This window comes from Falco cherrug, chromosome 8 (genome assembly GCF_023634085.1).
Source record: "Falco cherrug isolate bFalChe1 chromosome 8, bFalChe1.pri, whole genome shotgun sequence".
Classification (NCBI taxonomy): Eukaryota; Metazoa; Chordata; class Aves; order Falconiformes; family Falconidae; genus Falco; species Falco cherrug.
Genome location: NC_073704.1, coordinates 30,526,692 through 30,551,911, shown reverse-complemented (window position 1 = coordinate 30,551,911; position 25,220 = coordinate 30,526,692). Strand labels below are relative to the sequence as shown.

Genomic DNA, 25,220 nt, shown 5'->3' with positions numbered 1-25,220 from the left:
GCCGGCCTAGGCCCTGCCCACCCGCACTCCCACAGGCCGCCGCCGGCTGAGTCCCGCCCCTCCGGGCGGTGCGTCACGGGCAGCGTGGTCTTGGATTGGGCGACCAGGCGGCCCCTCCGTGCATTTCCACGAGTGGAATCGTCGGAGGCGCCAGCCCGCACGCGGATATGCAAATGACACCCTCCTCCTTCAGGGGAGAGCCCTGGTTGGTGGGGAGCGGCCGCGACCACACAGCTGGGAGGGGAGGGGGGTGTGTGGAGCAGCGGGCGGGTTCGAGCCGTCGGGTTCGATCTTCCAGTCCCCCCGCCTCGAAGTGGGGGAGCCCCCACGCGGCGGTGAGAGGGGCCGGGGAGCGGGAGGGGGGCGCTGCCCGCAGAGCGCTGCGGGCGGCCACGCTCCTGGGAGCTAGGTGGCCTCGGGACTGCCGCCCGCGCAGGCCGGGGGGGCGCCAAGGCGACCCCAGTGGGACAGGGCACCTCTCCCTCGCCGCCCTGCTGGCGGGCAGCGCCCGTCCGCGGCCCCTTCCACCCCCTCCGCCCCTGGCTGGAGGAACGCCGGCGGCCCGCAGCAAGGCCGCCCGCCCGCCCGCCCCGCGGGGCCTCTCTCGGGCGCTCCAGCGGAGCCCTGCGCTGCCGGCAGAGCCGGTCCCGCGGCCTCGGGAGGCGACGCGAGGGAGCGCGACAGCCCTTCCTCCATGTCCGTTCCCTTCCTCAGGGGGGAGACCTGAGGCGCCCGCGGAGCGGCAGCTCCCAGCCGGCGGTGCAGGAGCGGGCCGGCTGACGGACGTAGCGGCCTAAGGACCCCGCGGCTGCGCCGGAGCAGTTCAAAAGGGGGAGAGAGGTGTGAGGCGGTGGTCGCGGCCATCCCGCCGCCATGGCCGGCGCGCCCCGCGCGGCTGCGGACCCCCAGGTGCTGGCCTTGGCTGCTCAGGTCACCGAGAGCAGCGAGCAGGACATCCCCCTGCTGCTTCTGCAGTTAAAGGGTAATTAACACCGTTTCTAAAATAAAAGGATAGGGTAGAGAAGTGTAGACAGGCCGCCTTTCTTCTGCCTGCTTAAATATAGGAGGGTTCTCTGAACACTTGTGGCAGGGCTGGAAGCGCTGAGGTTGATAATTCGGGTTTTCCTGGGAGTGGTGTTGGGTGGCATTTGGCTTGGCAATGGTGAGGAAGAGCTGGGGACAAGCTGGAAACGATGTGTTTTCTCATCAGCTGTCACCCTGTTTGTAAGCCCCTGCTGATGTGGGCAAGGATCTCGCGCTTGCTCAGATCGTGTCCCCGGTGCTTTTATGTGGAGGGTCCGAGTGCTCGCTTCGATTTTTAATTCTTGACATGGAAGTGCAATTGCAAGCTCCCGTGTGACTCCCCCTGCCTTGCCTTTTGCTGCATAGCCACTGCTCACAGGAACGGTAGAAACAAGTTAGGTCCTGTTCTAAACTGGGATGTAATTATAAGGAAGCTATATGTTTCACAGCGGTTGTGGTTTTAGCTGGCCTAGGAAATTCATACAAATGGGCTATATCCCAAGTGATGTATGTTTTACTACTAAATGTGTAACGAGAAAATGTAAAAACCGAAGTGTAGCTATCCTTCCTAATTGTCATATCACCTAACAAATGGATTCTAGCTGTATGAGTGAAAAATGCTGACAAAATACTTTATGCTGATGTTAGCACTTCTAGAATTACCTTAATCCTGGCTCTGTGTACACATACTCCAGTTACGTTTTGGAAAAAGAAGAAAAAAAAGTATCTGGCACATTAGAATCTTATGCTTTTCTGTCTCCCTCCTGCTTTCTTCCCACAGGAATTTTAAATAGTGCCTCCTTGGGATCTGAAGAATCAAAAAAAATTAAGCAAGATATATATGATTATGATCTTACTCGATACTGCCTGCTGGTCCTTAGACAAGACCACTCTCGACTGTGTGGTGGCTGGGCTACTGCTACCCAGCTAGCAGAGATTCTAAGGTAAAAAAATTGCTAGTAAGTTGTATTCTTGTTTTCTTTCTGGCCTTTCATCTTGCCTTTTTTCTTTTCAAGCTGTAATACATTGGCTCCCATCCAGAACAAGGCTTGTTGTTCAGGAAAGGCCAGGGTTAAAGTGCAGGGAGCAGTCAAGAGCAGAGGGGTCAGGCATAGCCTAATTGGTCCCCTTTAATTCATTCGAATTGTGTTTCATTGAGCTGGGTAAACTGGTGGGAACAGTTTTTGTGTTGGCTTTACCTTTTTTTGTGAAGAGTACTCATCAGTGTCACAGTTCTTACCCAGTAATTGCTTACCCAGTAAAGTAACTGCAGTTACTTTAAAAAGTTTGTGTACTTAAAATTTCATCTTGCTAAAATCGTCAACCTGATTGACTCATACCTTGGCTTGGCTCTATTTAATATACCCATTTTAAATATCTATTTCCATTTTAAACATAATAGAGGACACAATTCATACATTCATACAGACTAGATAGCTTGATGTAGTGATATTGTGAGAATGGCATTATTAAATTTAATTCATAGCTAGTAAATAAGACAACTTTAAACTCAAATCCTCAGTGATCTAATCTCAATTTTCGATGTCAGGAAAAATAATAAGTTTTAAATTTTCCCCAACTTGCACTTGATTTTGGCGTAACTATGAAGCAAAATTCTAAGGCATGAAGCAATTAGGCAACAATCTCTTATTTATGCTATATCTGCAGTATGAATTTTTAATGCCAGGAATTTCACTAAGAGATGTGAGATTTATCACCAGAATTGTGTGATACTTAAATCATCTCCTGTAAGCTATTTCAGTTTGCAGAGAAAACTGAAATTTATTTTAGCTATAAAAATGTCATTTTGTAACTAGATGAATCTCGGCTTCGTGCCTGGAATTTGCTTTCCAAGGGCTTTGGTAAGCAAAGCTTTACGCATGTGCATTCACAAAAAGCTAACAAAGCCTATCTAGAAAGCAAAATTCATAAAACTTAAGACTTTTTGGTTGCACTAGTATCAGTGCGGAGTAGAGAATTGAAAATCTTCCCAGCTGTAAAACATGCAGTTTCTTGTAAAAATTCTTCCAGAAATGACCAACATGTTTGCAGCGAGTCATATAAGAAAACTGAGGTCTGAAGACCTGATTTCTAGCCCACGTGTATCCCTCAGTTAGGGGAAAGTTGTAGGCAGACTTGCTCAAAACTTTGCAGTAAGTAATATTTCTTTTATACCTGTTTTCCTTGCTTGATCTGCACCTCCTTCATCATTGGGCTTCCTTTGATAGGTTTTTGTCTACCTTTCTGTTTTGCCTTTTGTTTTTTTCTTTCCTTTATGACCATCGGAGCCCTTCCCTCGCATGTGTAACAAGCCTGAACTGATCCTATGAAGCTAAAGGAGAGAATGTGCTTTGGATGTGTTTTAAACCAAGACAGGCTATAATACGCAGTAATATACTTGCTGTCTCCAGCCTGCCAGTGATTCCCTTTCCTTTTGAGGCAGCTACCTTGGAGCCAGTCACAGCAGTTAACTGTTGTTAGTGCTGAATTGTCCCATGCCAGTGAAGCATTTCTTCTCCGATGACGTGACATTCATTCAAAACTGTTCAAACAGGCCCTCAACTATTCAGGTTGATTTTTTTTTTTTTCCTCTCCCCCTCCCCCCATTGCAGTCGTTGCTGTGTAGGACTAGAGGTGAAAGAAGATCCTGAGGAATTTTACAAGACATTTCTTCCTTCAGCTATAGACAACCTGCTGGTTTTGGGAAGACGCTTGCAGGCACGATTTATCCGAGCAATGAAGGTATTCAAATTTCATCCTTAAAAGAGCAGAAAACCTCTGTAAACTTTCCAAGGTTACATACTCTATGAGTAGGATATTATTTTAGGGACATTGTATTATGAAAACTTGTTTTCCAGAAATTACAGTAGTTTTTCTTAAGCCTTGGAGCTTTGAAACTGAAATCTGTGGTTGTGGAGGATTTGGTCCATTACATGTGCAAAGCTGTTTTGTTACCATAGGCTTGTTAGAGAGTTTGGCTACTACTTTTTGCAGTTTTTAAAAGGCAGGGGGAAGGAATGCCATTGCAAGTAGGTTAGAAGAATTCGAGCAGTATGATAGAAAAAAAAATGCCTTACAACAAAAGGCAGCATCCCAATCATGGTAGTGTCTTTTTAACTTTGCATATAATTAGTTCAGTCTTTGTAATGGCTGTGTTCCCACTGCTTTGTTCAACTTTACAAAAAAGGTTTAGGACATCTAAGATTTTAAATTGTATTTGTTGAAGTTTGTTTTGCCATACAATTTCTGCCATGAAATTGGCAAAAAAATCTGAAAATACTCACTGCTGCTGAACCTGCACATTGGGAACCCCAAAGGCAGACTTTGTGATTTTGTGGATGTGAACACTTTCTCACATTTCTCTCCCCCTTTGCAGAGAAGGGTTTTACCCATCTAGGTTCCCTTGTGCTTTTGAAGCATTCTGAGTTCCAGAATCACAAGACAAAAACAACAGATTAAACCCACGAATAATTTAAACAACCAACCTCATGGATTCTGAGTTTCTTTTTAATATCCCCATTTTTCCAATTTCTTGGCTTACTGGCTTTTTGCACTTGGTCAAAGTTTTCCTACAGAGTTTTGTGATGGACAACACAAACACAGCCAATTCTCAGAAAGTATCAGTATAGTAACGTTATTTTGTTAGTTCAATACTTCAGAAGTGCATTTAGTACTTAAGAAGGAAGCTTCCTGAATGACGTCCCAGGAGACTCAAGTCTTACCCGCAATATGTAATTTCCCCCACACTTTCTTATTATGTCTCAGCCTACATGCAACTTGAGTCATGCTTGTGGGCAAAGATTTCTTTTGAATGCAAATGCAGTCTACATTATAATTAGTACTTTGGCTTTTAAACCTTGTGGTCTCAGAGGTGACTGGGCACCCAGACTTGGTGCTTGCTCAGTGGAACTCTGGAAATCCCACTCTACCAGTGGAGATTTGTTGGTTGTTCTGCCCTCATTTGCTTTTTGTACAAGTCTTTGAAGTCAAGGGAAGTACTGAAATAGCTTTCAGAAACTGACATATTGCCAAAACACAGGACAGATAATATTACAGCTTAAATTATTACTGTGATTTTGTATCTTTCATTGTCAGTAAGAAGCAAATACAGAGTTGAAGTGTGACTGATGGCTGGGACTTGCAGCACAGATCTAGGAATAGGCTTTCCAGAGTTTCATTTGTGGAGGCTCAATTAAAGCACTTGGCCTGATATTTCCACATTATAACATTTGTCAGCAATGTAGCGCTACCAAAAGGTCCTTTGCTGTCTCACACACCAGGATTTTACATTTCCTGTGGCTTGCACCTGCAATACAGTCTCTGGACTGCACATCTGTATGTGTGTTCACATGTTAAAGACCTCGATTATTCCTGGTCATTTTTACCAGTCCAGTGTTATCACAGGCAAGCACATAACAGTCTGTTTGGCAAATGGATCAAACTTCAGCTTCATAGTCACTTGTTTGCTCACAGACCTCAGACTAGGAGGTGCTTCTGAAGCCTCACCATACCAGTTTTTAGGAATCTCTTCCATTTTAACTGTGTCCTTGGCCACTTTGTACCCCTTTTTGCTGTGCTTTAATCTTAAAGAATATATTCCCACTTTATAGATTAAATCTGTGATGCATTTGTATTGAGCTATTATTTGTCATCTTAGCCCTCTTAAGCTATCAAATATTTTTTAAGGAGTAAAGAAGACTTCTCGCTCTCTAGTATGATTTCTTAAGGAATGGATGCTTTTTGTAGCATGTTTAGATTTTCTGTATTGATCTCTGGCCTTGAAGGACTTGCAAATTGGTTATTTTTGACTGGTTCCTACAGTTTCATCAACCTCATTTGGGAATTTGATGGAGTTTTGGTCTCCACATCCCTGAAGCATACCAACCTTCTCACTACAGCAAGCTGAAGTCTTCAGTGAAGACACCTGTACATGCTTTTACCTACTTCTCTTTTGTTTAGGATGAAGAAAAACAAGATTTTTTACACTGGTTCCGAACAGTAACTGATGCCATCTGCTGGCTGTTCGGTGGGCATCTTCAACTAGCAGTGTGCGGTAAGGGAAAAGTAAACCCATAAAACACCTGAAAATTTATTTATGGCAACTACAGGTATCAAGAATCACTTTTAAGCTAATTTCTACCTAGTTTTCTAAACTGCAGTAGATGTTATCACTCTTAAAGTAGTCCACTCAACAGAAATAGCAATATCTGAAATGGAAAAGATCGACTAAAGGGAAATACTGAAGAGCTGCCCTTCTAGTCTTTGAGACAAACATTAAAAGTCTTTTCCTGTCATTTCCCTTTGTAATTCTATATCTTAAAAAACCCATATATTTTTTTTTCTGATAAGATACAGTTGATCTTTTTACCTGTGTGTGATTAACATATGCAGAAATTTGACCAGAGCACATTGCTGGCCCTGAAAAGTGGATAGACTTGAAAACAGATTTCTGAAGTTGTCACCATGCCAGGAAATTTTACAAATGCCTAACAAACTTCACTATACAGTTCTTGCCAAAATAAGCTTTCAATTAAGTTAATGTTAATCACATTGATTTTAAAAAGCAGAATTTGGTTTTGTTTCTAATGTAGACCAAAACCCTAATGATGGTAAGATGCGTAACTAAAAAGACATATGGCCAGAAAAATTACTAAATATATAGACAGTGATACACTAGAATAAAAAAGATCATACTTTAATGACATCAGTGGACTTGCATTAAATAAACCTCATGTAATAAACTGTCAAGGTTAAAGTCCTTATCTTTTCCGGATATTGTTGCCCTAGTGATAATTCCACTGCTGTAATAAGCAACTGGTACTAATGCAACATAAAAGGTTTTAAAGCTGAATAAAAGCTTGCAACACCAGTGCCTGAGGGATATCCAAAGGCAGAAAAAACAGGGCTCAACATGTTTTTTGGCTGTTGAAGTAGTTTCTTATTCCAGTATAAGTGTAAAAATTATAAAAGAGGGAGTTTGTTCCAGAAACAGTATCTGTTTTTTCTTGCTATGGCTTATGTTCCATAATTAAGTTCATTTGTTTTATGGTATTTTCAAGTCTGGTTCTGACTGAGTGATTTCTTGTTTGCTTGTGTTTGTTTTTTTGCAGTACTGCAAAATGATCACTTCCTGCAGTTGTTAATAACAGATGATGTTGAAACGGCAGTTATAACGATGTCTGTTTTACACAGTATTTTGAGGGTCAATAGGTTAGTTTTCATATAATTGATTTTTCTGAATTTTATATTTAAAACTCAGTTCATTACTGCTTGGTAAAATAGAACTTTTTTCATATACATATGTGGTGGGTTTTTTTCTTCCTAGTCTTTGTTGTAGAAACAGAAAAAAATAGCTATTTTCTTTATCTTGTTGTTAAATTGTGGGAATGGGAATCAGTTGACTGAAGCAGTAGTACTGCCTGAATCAGATTGCTGGTCCAGCTTGCTGGATGTTGGCTTGCTGAGTGCCTGACATATCTAAAAATAAGTCACTGTTAAAAAACTTATCGTTTGTAATTAACACTTCAATTCTATCCCATCTCCCTCTTTTTTTTTTTTTTTTTTTTTTTTCCCTCTTCTTTTTGAAGTTCTGTCTTGTATCAGGTTGATGAAGAGACCCTTCACTCTGTTTTGGATGAACTTGTTTATAAGCTTTCATCTACTACCAATCCTGTCGTGGGAAATGCTGCTACGAAACTGCTGTTGTTGGTGGCAAAATTTTGCAAGCAGCTTGTGAAGTTACTCACAGCTCGCTACAAAGGTTTGTAAACATGCATGGTACTAATCAGTCAGCTTCCTCTTAAATTCACTGTAAAAAACCACAAAGATGTCCGATCTCTGTTCAATAGCTGCCCAATACAGATGGAAATTGAAGTGCTGTGGTGTTGATTTTCCTTCTTTTCTGTTAATTTTCATTGTAGTTTAAGGTGCCACACCTCTTTCTGTTTCCTAGATTTATTTTCTTCTGTGTATTAAGGACTGCATGTGGCAACTTGCCTCTTAAAGCTGCTGTTTGTCACTTCCAGGCAGATGGGCTTTACTTCTTTCTGTGTGATGTTCTGCATCTTTTTTCCTGTGCAGGTTGGATATTGAGAGATTCTAGAAGCAGGGTGCCTTACTGCCGCAGTAAGAGCCATGTGTCAGACATCTGCCAGTGTGCAGATGGCTCACTAATCCATAAACATGAAAGTTTTACTTAAAGCCAACTTCTGACCCTGGCTGTTCCAGGCCTGTTCATGTGATAGGTGCTGTCCTGTTACTGGGAACTGACTGCTTTTGATACCCAAGCGATTGGAATGAACTCTTCCCAGGAATTAATGAAATGAGTTTATTGTTTTGTCTTGATGCTTTAGATGAGGAGGCTCAGCATACATATCATTTGCTCTATTTTATTCGTTATTTAATGAGGTGTCCCGTTTAATGTTTCTGTCTCTAGCCTAGGAGGGAGCTCCAGGAAACCCCCTAGTCCGTCATGCCCATGGACACTTAAGAGGCTTTGGTGTTTGCCAGGTCTTCTTTTATTCTAAATGTCATTGGTGGTGAAAACTATTTGTGAGCAGGCTCAGTCCTTTAGGGACAAGGACAGTGAGAAGTGGGTATGCTGGACAAAAAGGTCCAATTCCCTTTTTTGATGCATGTGCTGACTATTTACTAGGCAGTGCCAGCCAGACAAATTTCTGGACCAAATGGGCAGCCTTGCCGTGCTTTTCTGAACAGAACTGAGGGAGAAGGACTTCCTTTTAGTGTGAAATTAAGTATAACATGCCTAAGGCACGTTGTGGATTCTTGTGAAGCTGCTCTGATGGTCTGATCATCCAAGCTATAGAATGCTGGCTTGTCTGAAGAGGTGCAAGTCTCCATTAAAGGACTATGCTGTATTTTGCTCTAGAATCACAATATGCCACAGTTATTTAGAGACTCTTCATCTTTCTTCCATACATGTTTCTTGTTTCCACTGAGAAAAAACCTATCACTTTTTTTCCCTCTATTTTTTGTTTCAAGTTAAGAGTCCTTATGTTTTCACTCAGGCTTTGGAATCCTTTAGATAGTTTGATGAATAACAGCAACAAAGAAAGCCTTGCAGCTTTTCCACCATCTGGCCATCTCATTGAAGTAGCTTGGCTTCACGGTGGCTCAGCTGTTGCCAGTATGAGGTACTTCAGTGCGAGCTTTTTGTCAGTAAAGGCAGCCTGGTGGAGGTGAGGACATCACCTGAACCTCATGTCTCCAAGACTAGCACAGTCACTACGTCAGGTTTCCTGGAGGGCCTGGCATTTTTGTCTGCATGGGTTGACACATCAGAGAGGCATGCTTGAGATACCCCCATTAGTAGCTGAAAGCTGCATACGGCTGTGTAGGCTGTACAGAAACTGACAAATGGTTGTGTCAGACCCACAGGACGTCTCTGAGGGAACTGCCCTGTGTAGCCAGGCTACATGCTTTTTGCAAAGCTCAGGCAGCCTTAGGGCACTCCATTTGAAGTCTCACCTGTCTCTTTCCTGAAGTGTTTAATTGTCATTGACTTTCCAAAATGGTGCAAGTATGATAGAATGGAGGTGCGTCTTCTGTTTGCATGCAGGACTTTGTGCTCCATATCCAGACCCGGTATGTATGAGTGTTGTAGTTGTCCAGTGTATGAATATGCTTATGAAGAACGACTTGAAGATGGAAGAGTTACTTGAATCTGCAGTTCTTTGGGAGACTATCCAAACACACGTCTACTTTCGGCCCTTCTTCCTTTTTCTTCCAGCTCCCTGCATACTCTCAAGGCCTAGGATTTATCTGATAAAAAGCCAAAAAGCATGTGTTACTGTCTGCTTGTGTCCTGTGTGCAGCACAGGGAGTGTGTATGTGTTGTGAGGGGGGCACTAGTGTGCTTTTTAGCTACTGTGGACCTAAAAAGCTGTTTTGTCTCAGGGATTGGATGCACAATGTGCTCACAGACTATGCTATGCAGATAAGACATCAAAGAATTCCAGTTATAAATAAATAAATTGTATTATCAAAAATATGAAAGCAGTGCTAATAAAACCTAGCACTTGCCTGGTGCTTTACATCCTTTTAGTACCTGACAATGACTCGCTGATAAGACTCTGAAAGTACATTGATAATTTAACTGCCAGTTTTGTAGACACAATAGATAGTGACTTGGACATACAAGATTACACTCACTCTGTAATGCTTCTCTGTGATAGCTGGAGCACTAGCTATTAATTGATAATATTCTGCATTGAAACTCAAAGATGACTGGTGGTATTCGGCTCTAGTGTTCCTTTGCATACAGAATCAGATTTGATATTTGACTTGAAAATTGTTACTTTGAAATGCTGAAAAGAAAAATTCACCTTGGCCAGTATCATGTGCTGCTTCTTTCTCTCGTAGGATTAAAAGGGCTTTTAAGTAAGCAGTGGACTGGCAAAGGGTTTGATGGGGATCTCAGTCAACTCTTGGACCTACTATACTTGGAACAATCCAATGGAAAAGGAGAAATACAGGTGCTGAAGTTTAATGAGACTTTTGTTTGTGGAGCCCTAGTTACATGTGATTTATGTATGTTTGAAATGGATTTACTGTATCACTCTGGCACTTTTCAAAGTCTGTGTTATTTTTTCATTAATGGATTTTTAAATTTCCCATTTATTATTCTTTTTCCCTCCATCATTTTTGAAGACATCATGAAATGGTGAAGTGATGAAGGGACTATGACTCAAAGGATTGACTTTCTGTTGCATGCTGACCATAGATTTCTGTACAACTGTAGGGGAAAAATAATTGATTTTATTGTGATAACTACAAAACAAAAATAACTGTATCTGCTTTTCTCACATCAGTGTTACAGATTTAGATCTGTGAATTCTAAGCAGCATTCACACAGAATTAAGGCCTATAGAGGAAATGTTCAGTAAGAATACCTTCTGGGCTGTGTTCCCAATAAACAAAAAAATATGTGTTTTATGAATGTCTTAAAATTTTGCATGCAGGTTTCTCAGAGACAATACTTTAAAGGAAATCAGAGTTATGTTTGTAGAGACCTGCTTTAATCTTCAACAGAGCAGGGTCTTTTGTGTTTGGTTTTTTTTTTGTTGTTTGTGGGTGTTTTTTAAATCTATTTAAGAATAGAATTGATTTTTTTTCCATGTTTGCATTTCAGTGACTTCTGATCATACTGCAAATGTAACATTTTTTTTCTGCTGCTAATTCTCCAAACTTGTCTTTCTGTCCTGTCTAGTGTAGGTATTTTGATTGAATCACCACTTGAAGTATCAAGTGCTTTGGTGTTTTAAATACAAATTTCTAACCTTGATTAATGCAGCTAATATGTATTTTATATTTGTGCTGTGGAGTCATTTGTTCACCACAGGGAGCATCAATTCAGATGATTAGGTTAGGTGCCTTTGAAGCAAGTACAGGGTTCATGATCGTAACTGCCTTATGAGACCTTAAATTCTCCAAGCTGTTACAAGTACTGAATTTTGATGCATTTGAAAACTGATGGTGTTTGGTCCAATGTTGAGATGGTTCCAGATATGCAAGCAGTAATAAAGGGGTTTTATATGCAGAGAAAATATTCTACCAACTGCTTTATTAATTTCAGAGGCAGCATCAAGCAGCTTGTATAATCCAGGCTATGTGGAGGGGATTTCAGACAAGGAAAAGGCTGAAAAAACTACCCCAGGCAGTGACCACTTTACAGAGAAGCTTCAGGTAAACAGTATGGCTTTGTAAAAAGCACTAAGGAAAAGAATGTAATAAGGTTTGGTTTGGTTTTTCTCAGGTCACAGAGTGACAGGAAAAAATTAGGTCATCTAATTTAATATCCTTTTTGAAGTAGGGTTAGCCTCAAAGTGGGATCAGCTGCTCAGGGTTGTATCCAGTTCTGGAGGTCTCCAGGGATGGAGAACCCACCACTGCACTTGGTCCCTGTCCTGGTGCTGGATGACTTGCCTTGTGAAGAATTCTTCCATTAGAGCCAGTGGGAGTTTCTTTGTTACAGCTCTGCCTCTTGTCCTATTTCTGTGCACCTCTAAGAGTCTGGCTCTGTCTTCTCTATAACACTTCCTTTAGGTAGTGGAAGACAGAAATCAATTTCCATTCCTTTATGCTAAACAAACCCATCTCATCTCCTGCCCTTGTATATCATACGTTCCATAGCAGCCCTAATTCTTGTTGGACAGCATCTATCCCTCCAGTTTGTCAGTATCTGTCTTTTACTGGGGGGGGTGGGGGGGCAGTAGTGTGACCATTATTCCAGCTATGCCTTCAAGAGTGTAGAGTAAAGCGAAATAATTATCATCTTTGACCTGCTTTGTCTGCTTTTGCTAGTGCAGCCCACTACACAGCTAGCCTTTGTTACTGCAAGGTTCATGTTCAACTTGTCACCACCAGGAACTCCAGGTACTTTTCATTGGAGCTGCTGTCCAGGTAGTCAGTGCCCAACCTGTACTGGTTCATGAGGTTATCTTGTACCAGGTGCAGAACTTCCCATTTGAACTTCATGTGGTTTCTGTTGACCCATTTTCTGTATTTGTGGAGGTTCCTCTTGAGTGTCAGCCCTGCCCTGTATGGGACACTGTGATGACAGCCTTGATAAAAGTCAAGGAAAATGACATCCACTGCTCTCCCCTTGTCCACAGAGCCGGTCATCTCATCACAGAAGGCAATCAGGCTGGTCAAACATGATTTGCCTGTGATATGTCTATACTGGCTGTTCCCATTCACTTTCCTGTCCTTCCTGGAAATAATTTCCCTGAGGATTTGGTCCCATGTCCCAGGGTGTAAGTTTGGGCTGCCCAAGAGTTCCTTCATCTTGAAGATGCCTTTTTCCAGTCAGCTGTTATTTCTGAAACATAAAGGTAATGTAATGCCAACGTGAGCTGTCTCACTACAGTTTCTTTTAGCAGAAACATCTAAACTGTGATTTTTCCAGCAGTACCAAACTGCTACTTCTGGTGCCAAAAGCTCCAACTGTCCCTTTCCCAGCTGCCAAACTTCTCCATGAAAAAGCTTACTTCTGTGATACTTTTATATGTTTTCTGTGTAAAAATTTATAGCGTCTGGAAAACTAAAAGCACAGCACACTGTAGCATGGGATTGCACTAAATAGCACTAGAAGGTGATGTACTGATGGTAGAACAGTCAACTGGTTCACAGTTAACTTGACACAAAATTCCACCATAAATTGACTGTGGAGCTGTCCTGGAGTTTCCAATCTGCCTTGCCAGAGTGCTGCAGAAACCAAGGCCCATAGTACTTGTTCAGTGTAGTGTTTGTTTGCAAGACCTTGTTCTTCATTAATATTTGAAATCTTTGACTCTCAGAAGTGGAGCCGCTTCAGTGACCTAGAAATTGTATCCTCTGACTTGGAGTACCACAGGAGGAGGAAGCTACATAAATAATACTTGTCCTGCTTGAAGAAGAATTTCAGCAGTAATGTTAGCACGTTAGGCTAAGTCTTTTGAGAAATCTAGTGTGAATTTGATGTAGGTTAAGGGATCTAAATCAAGTTCAGACTCCACAGCAGGTTTTTTCAACCTGGAAAGCAGGCGGTTATGATTTGTCATCTAGAATGTAATTCTTACATTCTGGAAGATTTGCTGGGGCAAGCAGTGTGTGTATTGAGGGCCACTAGCCGCTCCAGCTGAAACAGCAAGAATGACATCCTTGTCCCTGTTTTTACTTCACCATACACTTTGAGCAAATATTCCTGCCCTCATCAGGCACCTTGCAAGTAACTTGCAAAAAACATAGCCTGGAAAACTTGGGTGATGGGCTAACATGTAACATTGTAAAGCAGAAGGGAAAGGTGGTGAGGCTGTCAGCAAGCTACTTGACTTTCTTGTGTCATATTTTCAGCATTGTGTTAGTGAGTGCCTCTTAAGTAGTTCGTGAGTCATTTAAATGGACTTTTGAATGTGTTTGTTTAATATTAAGGGAAATGGAAATGTATTAATGTCCTTATAGTTGCATGCTTACGGCTTAGTAAGTCCCCATGTAACTACAGCTCCAGTATTGGGTTTTATTCTGTCCAGCTCAAAGCTGCACTTTAGTGTTATGCTGAAAAATAGTGTTTGGGTTACTGTAAGTGTGACTTTAGAAAAGTTTTCAAGAGTACTTTTTAGTTTTTAACAGTCAGGGTTTGGTTATATTCACAGATTTATTTTAGAACAAGTGTGGCTAAATACTGCTTGAGTTTGAAACTCCAAACTTCACTCGCAGCTGCAGTGGAAGATCTTAAACTCTGTGAGTTATAAACTTCTGAAACTGTGGTTTCAGAAATGTCTTCTCAGTGGATATTAGAGACTGTAATCTGTCCTTGAAGTTAGTTCACTGTTACATAGCTAATTGTACAACTGTTAAAATGACAATAATTTTTATTAATCATGCATCAAAAATGAAACCATTTTTATGTATATAAAGAGATGATCAGAGGGAGGCTGATCTGTGCCATGAACTGCTGAAGGAAGCTTGGATTATGCTCTGGGTATGTTTTTGCTCTGTTCAGAGGCATTTCGCTGTCACAGCATGGTCTTGTGCAAACAAATGTGTCTGACCATTAGGAGGAACAGAGAATGAAGAAGAGCATGTGTTTTGCAGACTACACAGGAAAGAATACATATCAAAGAAACATTTAAATACCTGACAGACACTGTTGGCAGTTTCACGGATGCACATCTGAGAAGTTCATGAAATGTTCTTGTAGTTTTCCACCTAGTGGAGCTGATAAAAATTTCTAGGGAAAATTATTAATAGTTTTATCAAGAAAATGTCATCATAAGTCCTGTTTGATGCTGTGACATCATTACACTTAGAAGTATAATATGTGCCTACCTGGATTAAAAATGTGAAGATTTACAGATCTTAGTTCGTGGAAATGTGTGGGCTGAAAACCTCTAGTTTCCTTGAGACCATTCTGACGTAATCACAGATACCGTGATCTGTCTCTGTAGGCAGATGTGCGAGCACGGTTTACATCTGCATTACTGTCATAAAAGGATTAAAGTCTCTCAGGTTGTGGTGGAGGCTGTTCTATCAGTTAGGACCAGATCTTTAAATCCAGTGCATCTTTTTACACAATAGCTTCCATCCCATCTTTCCCCACTCAGTTACAGAGATGGAGGGGAAAGTATGGTTGGTGGGAAAACAGCAGCTTATTTATACTAGCAATGGGGAAACACACAAATAACTCAATAGTACTGTGAGTCTAAAGGTATGTGACATGCAGCAGTACCAAAATTGCTGGACATTAGTTCTAGTCTATGGCCTTTTTTTTCCTCTTTTCTGGCATGCCTTATGCCTGTGCGTTGTCCATTTGTTCTCTTTACTAGTGCTTAACGTGCTCCCTTCATTGTCCCTGGAAAAGTGCTAGAGGAGAGCAGAACTCAGGGCAGTGGACCTAGTGGGCGTACTCAGGTCCTGAGTGGGCAAGTGATCGTGCTGCGATAGGAGAAGAGGAAGAGTAACATCACACCTTATTGTGGGGTGAACTCATGAAGTCTGAAGTTAAGCTGCTAATGAGGTCAGGTCCATTGGGATGAGAAGGGGTAGTGAAGGGAAGGGGGGTCCTAGCTCACAGCTCCTCATGTTTTGCCGAGACCATGTTGAAGTGGTCTCAGTAATTATAGTAATAATACATCAATAAATTTAGTATTAATGTATTAGTCTCTTTATTGATATATGAATGTATGTATAATGGATATACAGGCTATTACTAGCTTAAACACTCCAGGGCCATTAACAGAGTTTTCAGTTGTCTCATCTGTGAAACATCTGCTGGGACTTTTCCAGTGCCAAGCACAGAGAGGCAGCGTCCTAATGTCAAATTACAACTAGTACAGATCAGGAAGAATTTGCAATAAAATTCTTCACTAGTGTCTCTGAACAAAGTCAATGGAGAAAATGTGTCAGTCTGTATTTCCTGGAGAAAAAAAATCCCTCCAAGTTAAGCGGTGAGCCTTAGCAGCCAGCATTCTGATCTAGTCTTGCAGTCAGTACAAAAATAATAGTCTGTATTATGGAAAGCAGGTGCCATGCATGCTAGTGGGTGCACTGGAAAAGGTGTGTACTAGATCAGATGGCTAATCTTGCTTTATCTCCCTGATGATGGATTCAAAATTGTTGTTCTCATTCATGCGGATTGTGAATGTCCCATACAGAGCATCATTCCCTTCAGGGTCCTTAGAACTTTATCCTAAGTGAAAATATATCCTTTGATTTGATCCCAGATTGAGTGACTGGCTCAGAATTTTTTGTGGCTGTAGATACTGTGGTAATTTGTTAGCTTGCAGATGATTTCTTGTTGCTTGGTGTAGTCTTGCAGCCAACAGCTGGGATGGCAGATTATATTGTGGATTTTCTCCCTCAGTGCTGAACCATTTAACAGAAAGAGAGATAATCTTAAGAAATGTACAACTGAAGCTAATTGTTAATGTATTTGTGTATTGCAGAGCTAAACGAGAACAGGAGTTGCAGCATTTAAAAAAACAGAAGGAAGATGAGGCTCTAAAACTGCAAATGAAACTTCAGAGGCAGAGGGCCATGAGACACTTCCATGAAAGACAGCTGGCCTTACTGGAAACAATCCATGCCAGTATGATTTATATTAAACTGTATCAGAAGTTTAAATTGTCTGGGTCTCCTTAAGAACAGTTTCCCCAAATTTATTTCCTAATCTTGTAGGTTTTTTTGCACTTTAGCCTTACTGTCTTCTCTCCTGACCCAGTTATCTGACAGAGAACGTGCTGATTCTACAGGGGCTCAGAACTGCTGATCAAGATCTGCAGCCTCCAAAATGGTGTAGGAGAAACAGAGACCCAGTTTTCTTGGGTTGCAAAGCTGCTTTGCACCTGTGAGTCTCTGAGACATGGCCCATAGCTAGCACACCTTGGATGAAGAAAGGTTTTTTACTGATAGCACCAAGCTTTTTTAGTACTATCTAGTTTTTGAATTAAAAATGTAAATTGTTAAGAGATCTCAACCCACAGTCTCATAACTGGATTTTTGTTGCATTTGTAGGTCAGGTAGATAAGTACATGGAGGGAATGGAGGAGAAATCAGCATTAACTATCCAGAGATTCTGGCGAGGATATAGAGCAAGAAGAAATTTTCATCAACAGAGACAATCTCTTAAGGAGTATAAAGCAGCTGTGGTCATTCAGAGAGCAGTAAGTATATATACTTTGTTCTAACATTAGGTAGGACTTTTTACGATTCCTCAGAAAGCTCTTTTTGTTCTCTTAGTGTCAATGTAGCCATAATTTATTAAAAAATTATTCAAGGGATGATAATCTGGAGCCACAAGTTGCTCAGACAAGTTAAACCTTGCATAGGTTACAAAGCCTTACAGTCTTGTAACTAAAATATAAGAGCTGCCACTTTGAAACCTAAGGTTGGAATTTCGGCATACCACAGATGAGTCAGTACTTTATGATAAGTGTTCTTACCTGCTATTTAGTATTCATGCTGACCATTGTATGTTGTCTTTTCAGCATCACAGCTAAATTTATGCTTTAGCAGATGCAGTACTGAAACTTTTTTTTCACTGATTGATTACAGACAAAGCGAGAAGACAAATGTCCTGTCTGTGATTGTCATATTCTTATATGTTCTTTACAAAGGCTTGTAAATTCTTGGAAAAACTAAGGAGGAGGAGACCTCTCTCTCCTTGGAAAGAACCCAAGGCACTGACTGATGAGCGGAGACTGGCTCTGCTGCAGAAGGTGGATGACTACATCAAATTGCATCCGGTCTGTTTCTTAGTCATTTCATAATTCTCATTAATGATGCAGCATAAAATACTGTAGGGATGAAATATATTCAGCTTCATAAATTCCAATAAAGATAATCCATGTGAGGTATGCATATATTAACCATGCTTGTTTGACAGCAAGGCACTAGGATATTGGGGATTTTAACCATTAATCTAATTAAAAGGGTCAAAGCAAACTGTATTTAGAAAATTTATATACTTGATGATGGATAGCTTTGGAGAGAGCTGCAGAGGAAGCACAGTTATCAAGTTAACAATTAAGAACAGATTTTCATTCCTTGTTTAGACAATATTCTCCCCCAAAAAGGATTTAAAATAGCCAGCTCCTAATGGTAATAAACTCTTATTTTCCTCCAGGCTTCCCAGATGTCAGAAGAAAGGAGTAAAGAGTTACATATGCAGGCCCAGGAAAAGCTGGCACAGTTCCTGTTGAGGAACAGACTGGATCAGAGAGCAGCACAGCGAAGAGAGACATTACTGGCTCAGGTCAACACTGATGTGGAGCTGCTAATGAGTATGTGACCGCTCTGGTCATAGTTTTGATAACCATTTGGATTAAACTAATTTAGAAAGAAAATTAGAGGGAACATTGGCAAAGCCTCATTTAAAAACTGAAATATCTTTCTTCCTTTGCCATATGCCTTGTCTTGAGATTCAGGCTTTGTTAGACGTTATCCAAGTGTTGCAGTTGGTTAAGTATACATACCTGCTTTTCAAGGAGCATCTTACTCATCTGCTAAAAGTACCTCTCTGATACATTCACAAGAAAAGCAACGGCCCAGTAAAAGGCAGTAAAATTTCTAAGAAGGGGATCTCGCAGAACCTCTTCTTCTACATTTGTTCTGCTTTGTTCTGTTTTCTTGTGTTGTAAGCAAGCTACTGATTGAGACACTCACCTCTTCCAGATAGAGAGGGAAATCTTTGAGCTATGAGTTCCAAGTCATGTTTTCATTTTCTTTGGCCTCACTTGATTTGAAAGGAATTTGCTATTGTGCTATTTTAATTCCAGACAAGGAACCCAGAGTGAAAGAGTGAGAATAGCGAACTGCAGCCACCAGAGAGCACCCAAGCCGGACAAAATCCAGCAAGTTACTGAATTCTATTGTCTTCCTGTCACATGCTGTGTCACTGCAGCTCAATGCTCCCTGAACAGGCAAATCAGCAGCACACTCTTAGACTCTGCTGGGTCCCCCAGGCAGGGAATACACAGTGCTGCTGTGCCAGAGCAGTGGAAGCACTATGCTGATGTCACCCTGCGCCAGGAACAGTAGCCAGGAGCTACCTAGCAGTAGTGACCAGGAGCTCCTCTCTCTCTCTTAGATCATAGTTTCACAAGAAGTCATTTTGGTGGATGACACCACTGCATCTGAATGAAGTAGTCCTGCTTTCCTGCCTTATTATCCCTCCCCCATTATGTATTTATTTTCTCAGATTAGGCATATTTTGGATTGCTTCTCCAGTCAGGTTTATCATGCAGCCATAAAACTGTAATGCCAGCATGGGAAAAGGAGTGACCTAGGAGAGTGGGAAGTGGGAGGGTGGTGCTCCTTCTTTTCTTGTTTGAAATACTTGTAAAACCGCAAACATCATGCAGAAAGATCTTTCTCTTTCTTCTTACAGATGCTCCAAGGTTAGCAGAGACCACAGAAAAAGATCTTGATGTCTTTATGAGTCGATCAGTCCCTGTAGCTACCAAGGCAAGACAATCCCACAACACTATGCTGAAATACACTCACTGCCCATGGTGGAAGAAGCTTGGAGATGAGTTTACAGAGGATGATGTCATTCCTGATGATGCCCTAAATGCAGAACTGGGGACTTTATTTATTGGTGGAAGGAAATCCATTTAGGTAACCAGCAGAAAAATTTCTTACTCAACCAGACTCATGCCTTGCACTATGCATTCATTTGTGTGTGTTTTTAAGGAAGGAAAACATTTGAATTTGAAGACAAAGCACTGAAAAAAAACAAAGCTTTCTTTTAGTGCATTTTGCTTGTCATATTAAGGATCTCCTGCTGTGCATCAGCAGTTAGATCCTATTGATTGTGCTGTTGCAAATAGGATTTAAATACTGTGGTTGTAAATGAGGATATTTTGTAATTTGTGTCACTTTAAAAGTAAGTTCATAAACTTTGGCTTTTCAATTCTTTTTTGCACACAGATGCATAAAGAATCATGCTATTGTAGAAGCTTGGGCTTTTATAGCAAAATGTTTTATCAGGTGATGTGCTTTGAGATAAAGAAGTGTTCAGAAAGACACCAATAAGAAAGAAGTTAAGCAAGCACTAGGCAGGCTGCGTGCTTACGGAAGGGTAAAACGGCTAACTCCAGTTAACTTAAAGCTCATCTAGTTCCACTCCCATTGCCATGGGCAGGGACACCTTCCACTAGACCAGGTTGCTCAAAGTCCCATCCAGCCTGGCCGGGGGGATTGATAAAAAATCTGCCTGTGCTCCAGAGTCCCTTACTGCTGCTCCCAGGGCTCTGTAATCCTTCTTGATACTTCTCAGACTGCTGCTCCTGGCTGTATCGCCGGTGCCCACGTGAAACAACAGCAGCAGATAAGTCAGTGGACTGCTAAGTCTTGTACAGCCTCTCAGTGACATCCCTGATACAAGCCCCTGGTAAGCAACGTGCCTCTCTGGAGAGCACGTCAGGGCAGCAAATGGGTGACTCTGTACCCCGCAGAAGAGACTTGCCTGCTGCTATCACCTGTGGCCTTTTCTTAATTGTGCTGGTTGTTACATGGGGAGCAGATCGAGCTGCCTTGCTCAGCTCCAGCATCTCTCCTGATGTAATGGGTCTTTCCTCCAGCCAGCAGAGTGGTGAAGTAGTTCTGCAAGGATACCTCATGTTTTGGGGAAAGCTTCTTCCTCCTGCTGGTCCTTGCTGTTGCAAGCTTCCATTTTTCTGCATTGTTGCCCCCCCCCTCCCTTTTGTGTGTGCCAGTGGGAGAGTTTTTGACTGTCTGGCCGTGGGTCCACTGCAGACTGTGTTCAGAACGAGCTGTCCCTGATGTTATGCAGCCTCCTCGCTGCCTCCTGTAGCTCAGCCACCTGCTGCAGCAGGTCCTTCACCTGGGCACACCTTTTGTAAGCAGGTCTGCTGCCTGCCCCAGGGGAAAGGTCGAGGTCTGAGGTCTGCAGCAGCTTCTCCCTTCAGGAGCTCCATCTACGTGGAAGCATCGGCCACCACCGAGGTAGATGGTGCAGACCCCCCAGCCGAAGCTGCAGCCTTGGCTCTCAGAGCAGTGCCCACCATTCTGCCTTGAGGGTCAGATAGGATTAGTGCCTTTGACCTGTGCAGCTGGTCAGTTGCTGGATTATGTGTACTTCAAGTCTCCCCACTCAGCAGTGGAATGACCCTCCTTCGAAGAAGCACCTTCCCTGCACATCCCCCCTGTGCCAGCTGCTGCACCAGGTGCCACGCCATGCCCTGTTTGCCTGTCCTGTTCACAGCGCTTCCTAGGGCTGCCTCTTTCCCTTAAAACATGCAGTTCTTGCCGCAGCCAGTGCAGTGCATTGTAACATGGGCACAGTCCAAACTGTTATATGGGATTGTAGCCTCAGTGACCATCTGGACCACCAGCTCTCTCTTCTTAAACCATGCAGGTGCTGTTTAATCCAGAAAAGTCTCCAGCACAGGGCCTCTGCAGTCGTCATGACCCAGTACACAGTAAAAACCTATAGTCGGGGGCCAAAGGCTGCTGCTTACTGATGGGCCCAGGAAGCAGGGAGAATTCAAGGCTGCAGCTAGTGCTGTAGATGCCTGCGCTATGTTTTAGGTGAGAAGCCCAGAGAGCTGAAAGAATTAGATCTTACCTCACTGCAGAGGAGGAAAATGTGATTTCTGCCAGTTGTATGTGGGCAGCAATACTGGTTCAGCATGTTTGTTTTCAGTTCTCTCTAGAAGGTTTTGAGTTTTAATTTTAGCAGAGATGAATGGAAAACAAATAAATAGAAATAGTGGGCAGAAGCCCAAGCCCATTCAAATGCAGCTGATACACTGAAATTAATAACTGGACAGCTGCCAAGAGGAAGAGCCATGCTCTATGTTAATTTTTTTTTAACAGAGCTGTGATTTGGAAGGCACTGAATTGGCTCTCAGTTCCTTTCTTGGAGATTTAACTGGTGGAACAAGCAATTCAGAATTTGCCAGGGCACTTGCTTGTGTCTGTTGAGTTACATACTGTTGTGCACAGCCCTGCTATTAGTTTTAGGGCGTGCCTGTAAACGAGACAGGTGCCCTACAGCCACCAGGGTGGAGGGGCTGGGGGCAGTCCCCAAGCACTCCAGGGGATGGAAACTACCCCCCAGCAGCTGCCTAGCTCTGGCACTGGAAAAGGCCCAGTGTCTCTGGATGAGCCGCAGCAAGCCATGAGTTCTCTGTGCACATCATAGTCCCCTCTGCTGTGCAGCCACTGACCCAAACTATTTTGAGACAGCAGCCTCTGCTGTTATGTTTATTCCTAATCACTCTCATTATAACAGCTCTTTAGCGCAGGGGGATGCTCACAAAGGTGCTTTGCTTAATGTACTTTATGTAAAGAGATGAGCCCCCTGGCCAGTGTTAAATACCAAGTGAATTGTAGAGGCATCTTACCAAAAAGCCATTTATTATAATGGCCTCTGCCACTCACTGCCATTGGAGTGGATAATGAACTCCCCCTTTGCAATATGCAATTTGCTGGATAATGGGGTTTGTTAAGTGGACAGAGATGCTGGTGGAAGGTGCGATCTTGCTGGAAGAATTCAAATTGCTGGGTCATTTACCAGCCCAGCAGCACAAATTCCCCTGCCCCGCCACTGCCCTGATAAATAAAATTGCGCCTTCTTACTTTGTGCTTGTCACCAGGACATCTCGCTCCTCTCCATTTTACAGACCGGGGAAACGGAGGCAAAAGAGCCATGAGGAAACATGCCTGCAGCCATCTAGAACTGTATAGCTTGTCAGTTGTTCCCGTTACTGTCCCAGGTAGATCAAGCCAGAAAGGAGCCACTGCAGCACGCCGGGGCAGAACTGGGATATGGTTTCGGATGCCAGTTGCTGTGGCCAGCTTGGAGCCTGGGCCAGCAAAAGAGATCCCTGGGTTCCCCTCCTGCGCCCCTTTGCTCATGGGTGGGAGCGATCTGGCATAGCTTGGCTCATCCTCTTTTCAAGTCCTCCTGCACCACATGCAGGACATGTCACTGGTTATTTATTTCACTGCAGCTCCTTCTCAAATAAAATACTCCTGTCTGAATCGTAGAATAGTTTGGGTTGGAAAGGACCTTAAAGATCATCTAGTTCCATCCCCCCTGCCATGGGCAGGGACACCTTCCACTAGACCAGGTTGCTCAAAGCCCCATCCAGCCTGGCCTTGAACACTTCCAGGGATGGGGCATCCACAGCTTCTCTGGGCAACCTGTGCCAGCATCTTGCCACCCTCATAACGAAGGGTTTCTCCCTTATATCTAATCTAAGTCTACCCTTTTCAGTTTAAAGCTGTTCCCCCTTGTCCTCTCACTACATGTCCTTGTAAAAAGTCCTTCTCTGAATAATGGGAACAGATGTAGACAGCTGACCAGAAGCCGTGTCCAGCCTGCTACCAGGTGAACAGTCCTGTCTGGGTTATATGATCACCCAAAAAAAGACTAGGCGAGGCCATGAGCTGGGATGGGTCCAGTCCTGCTCCTGCTTGTCTGCTTGCCACAGACCACAGGCATGGCCAGAAAGCTGGGAGCTTGGGCAACACAGGTGGTCCAGCCAGGTAGGACAAGGGGCAGAATGTGGTGATGTCCAGCAGGTCTGGGCTGTGCCACTTTGGATAGATAGCAAGCAGCCCTGCCCCAGCAGCCTGAAGACAGAGCCTGCTCATCCCAGAGGAAGCGTTGGGGTGCCCTTCCCCACTGGTGGAGCGAAAAACCTGAGGGGGCACGCTGTGACATGAAGAGGGGCAGAGGTGAAGCTGGAGCTGCAAAGGCAGCAGCGCTCAGGTCATTAAATACCGGCACCGTCTAAGCTGGCCTGTGGGGGTGATTTAGCTGAATTGCAGGTTTCTGTTGCTGTGATAAATTGGACCAATTTGTCATGTGGTTTTGTTTCTTCCCTCCCTTAAGTAAAGCTATACAGGAGCGTTATTGCTACAGCTTCAGCAGTAACAAACAACCTGGAAAACAAAATCCTCTGATGGATATGGATAAAAAAGAAGGGACAGCGACTATTCTGCCAAAAGTGCCACCAGAGTCATGGAGCAGGAAGAAGGCAGCAAAAGGAACAGAAAAAAAGATCACTCAGCCCTTTCAGAGCCGGAGACAAAGCAGTGTCCTCTGCTGGCTCCTGCAATTGAGGAAAATTCCTATTTATGCAGACAGATCCTTTTTTTCCCCAGCTTTAGCTGTAACTGGACTCTGCAAACAGGATGCTCACCTCCAGCAGAGACACAGGCGTGTGCTTGAGACTGCGCTGCTGAGTCCAAGGGCGTCTCCTGGCCTTTCAGACTGGCTGTAACAGGAGCTCTGAGCTGAGGACAGGAGATAACTGCGATGCTATTTCACCTCTCGTCTCTGAGTCTTCTACTGCTGATTTCCATGGGAGCAGAATCGGGTACAAATACCTGCTCTCCACTGCAGAGTATCACATACAGCAAGTACAAGGAGAAACGAAAGCTTTCTCCAAGTAGTGGAATTGGGGCTATTTATAAATTGGCACACGTCAGAAAAGGAGGCAGCTCTTTGTAGTGGAGCTGCAAAGATGATCGCAATAGGTCTCCAAGTTCTCCTTACCATCCTTCTTTGTAGCACAGTAACAGCGGGGCATCCTCCAGGCATCCTGGAGTACCGTGAAGAACCAAAATAATTTGTTTACTAAATGAGTGATACACGGGCCCAGATTTACCAAGGGGAACTAAAGAGCAGGTGCCTCCCGTCCCCTCTCCGCTGCCTTCCCTGAACCTGCAGGCAGGGCTGGGTTCACTCTGCTGCCGCCTTAGGACGGAATGACAAAGTTGGCAGGTGAGGACCAAGGTCAGGACACCGTAACTCTGGCAATTTTCCCCAGCTGTGCTGGAGAACTCCTCTGTGACCTTGAGCACGTTCTGTCTCTGCCTCTGGCTTTTCCTCTCTCAGATGAGGCTTACTGAGGAGGTTTTGTATGTTGCATTTGTAATTTGTTTTAACCGCCTTCAGTGGAGGATGCTGTGTGAGCCCAGTGCCACTGAAATCCCTTTCTACTAAGGTGAAATGGGAGTTTGACGGGCCCCAGAAGGAAAAAAAGCATTTGTATAGTCAGATGTTGAACACAGGAAAAGCTTAGGGTTGCCATGCTATTTTATTTCTCTCCGCATTCAGCTGTTCTCTGCAGGATTTAGTTTTTCTCTGTTTAATGATGTCCTTGAACAGAAACAATGTCTTTGCCTATGCTTGATCACTTAATAAAACCAAGAAAGAGCAA

The 25,220-nt window shown here is 43.1% G+C and overlaps 1 protein-coding gene across 4 annotated transcripts; it reads left to right on the top strand.

Annotated features, from left to right (window-relative positions):
* The first annotated feature begins 84 nt into the window (after positions 1-84).
* On the top strand, positions 85-25,220 carry IQCB1 (IQ motif containing B1). Of its 4 annotated transcripts, none has more exons than XM_055718018.1 (14): positions 85-205; positions 715-982; positions 1,805-1,967; positions 3,636-3,765; positions 5,983-6,076; positions 7,134-7,233; positions 7,611-7,783; positions 10,405-10,517; positions 11,618-11,727; positions 16,467-16,609; positions 17,035-17,183; positions 17,637-17,765; positions 18,146-18,302; positions 19,409-19,919. In XM_055718018.1, the coding sequence occupies exons 2-14, from the start codon at positions 874-876 to the stop codon at positions 19,636-19,638; spliced, it is 1,800 nt and encodes a 599-aa protein (XP_055573993.1). In that variant the 5' UTR covers positions 85-205; positions 715-873; the 3' UTR covers positions 19,639-19,919. The 4 variants fall into 4 exon arrangements, with proteins under 4 accessions (XP_055573993.1, XP_055573992.1, XP_027660411.1 ...); XM_055718017.1 differs by lacking the exon at positions 85-205 and adding an exon at positions 224-335; XM_027804610.2 differs by lacking the exon at positions 85-205 and adding an exon at positions 23,888-25,220 and having other exon boundaries at positions 355-982; positions 19,409-19,638.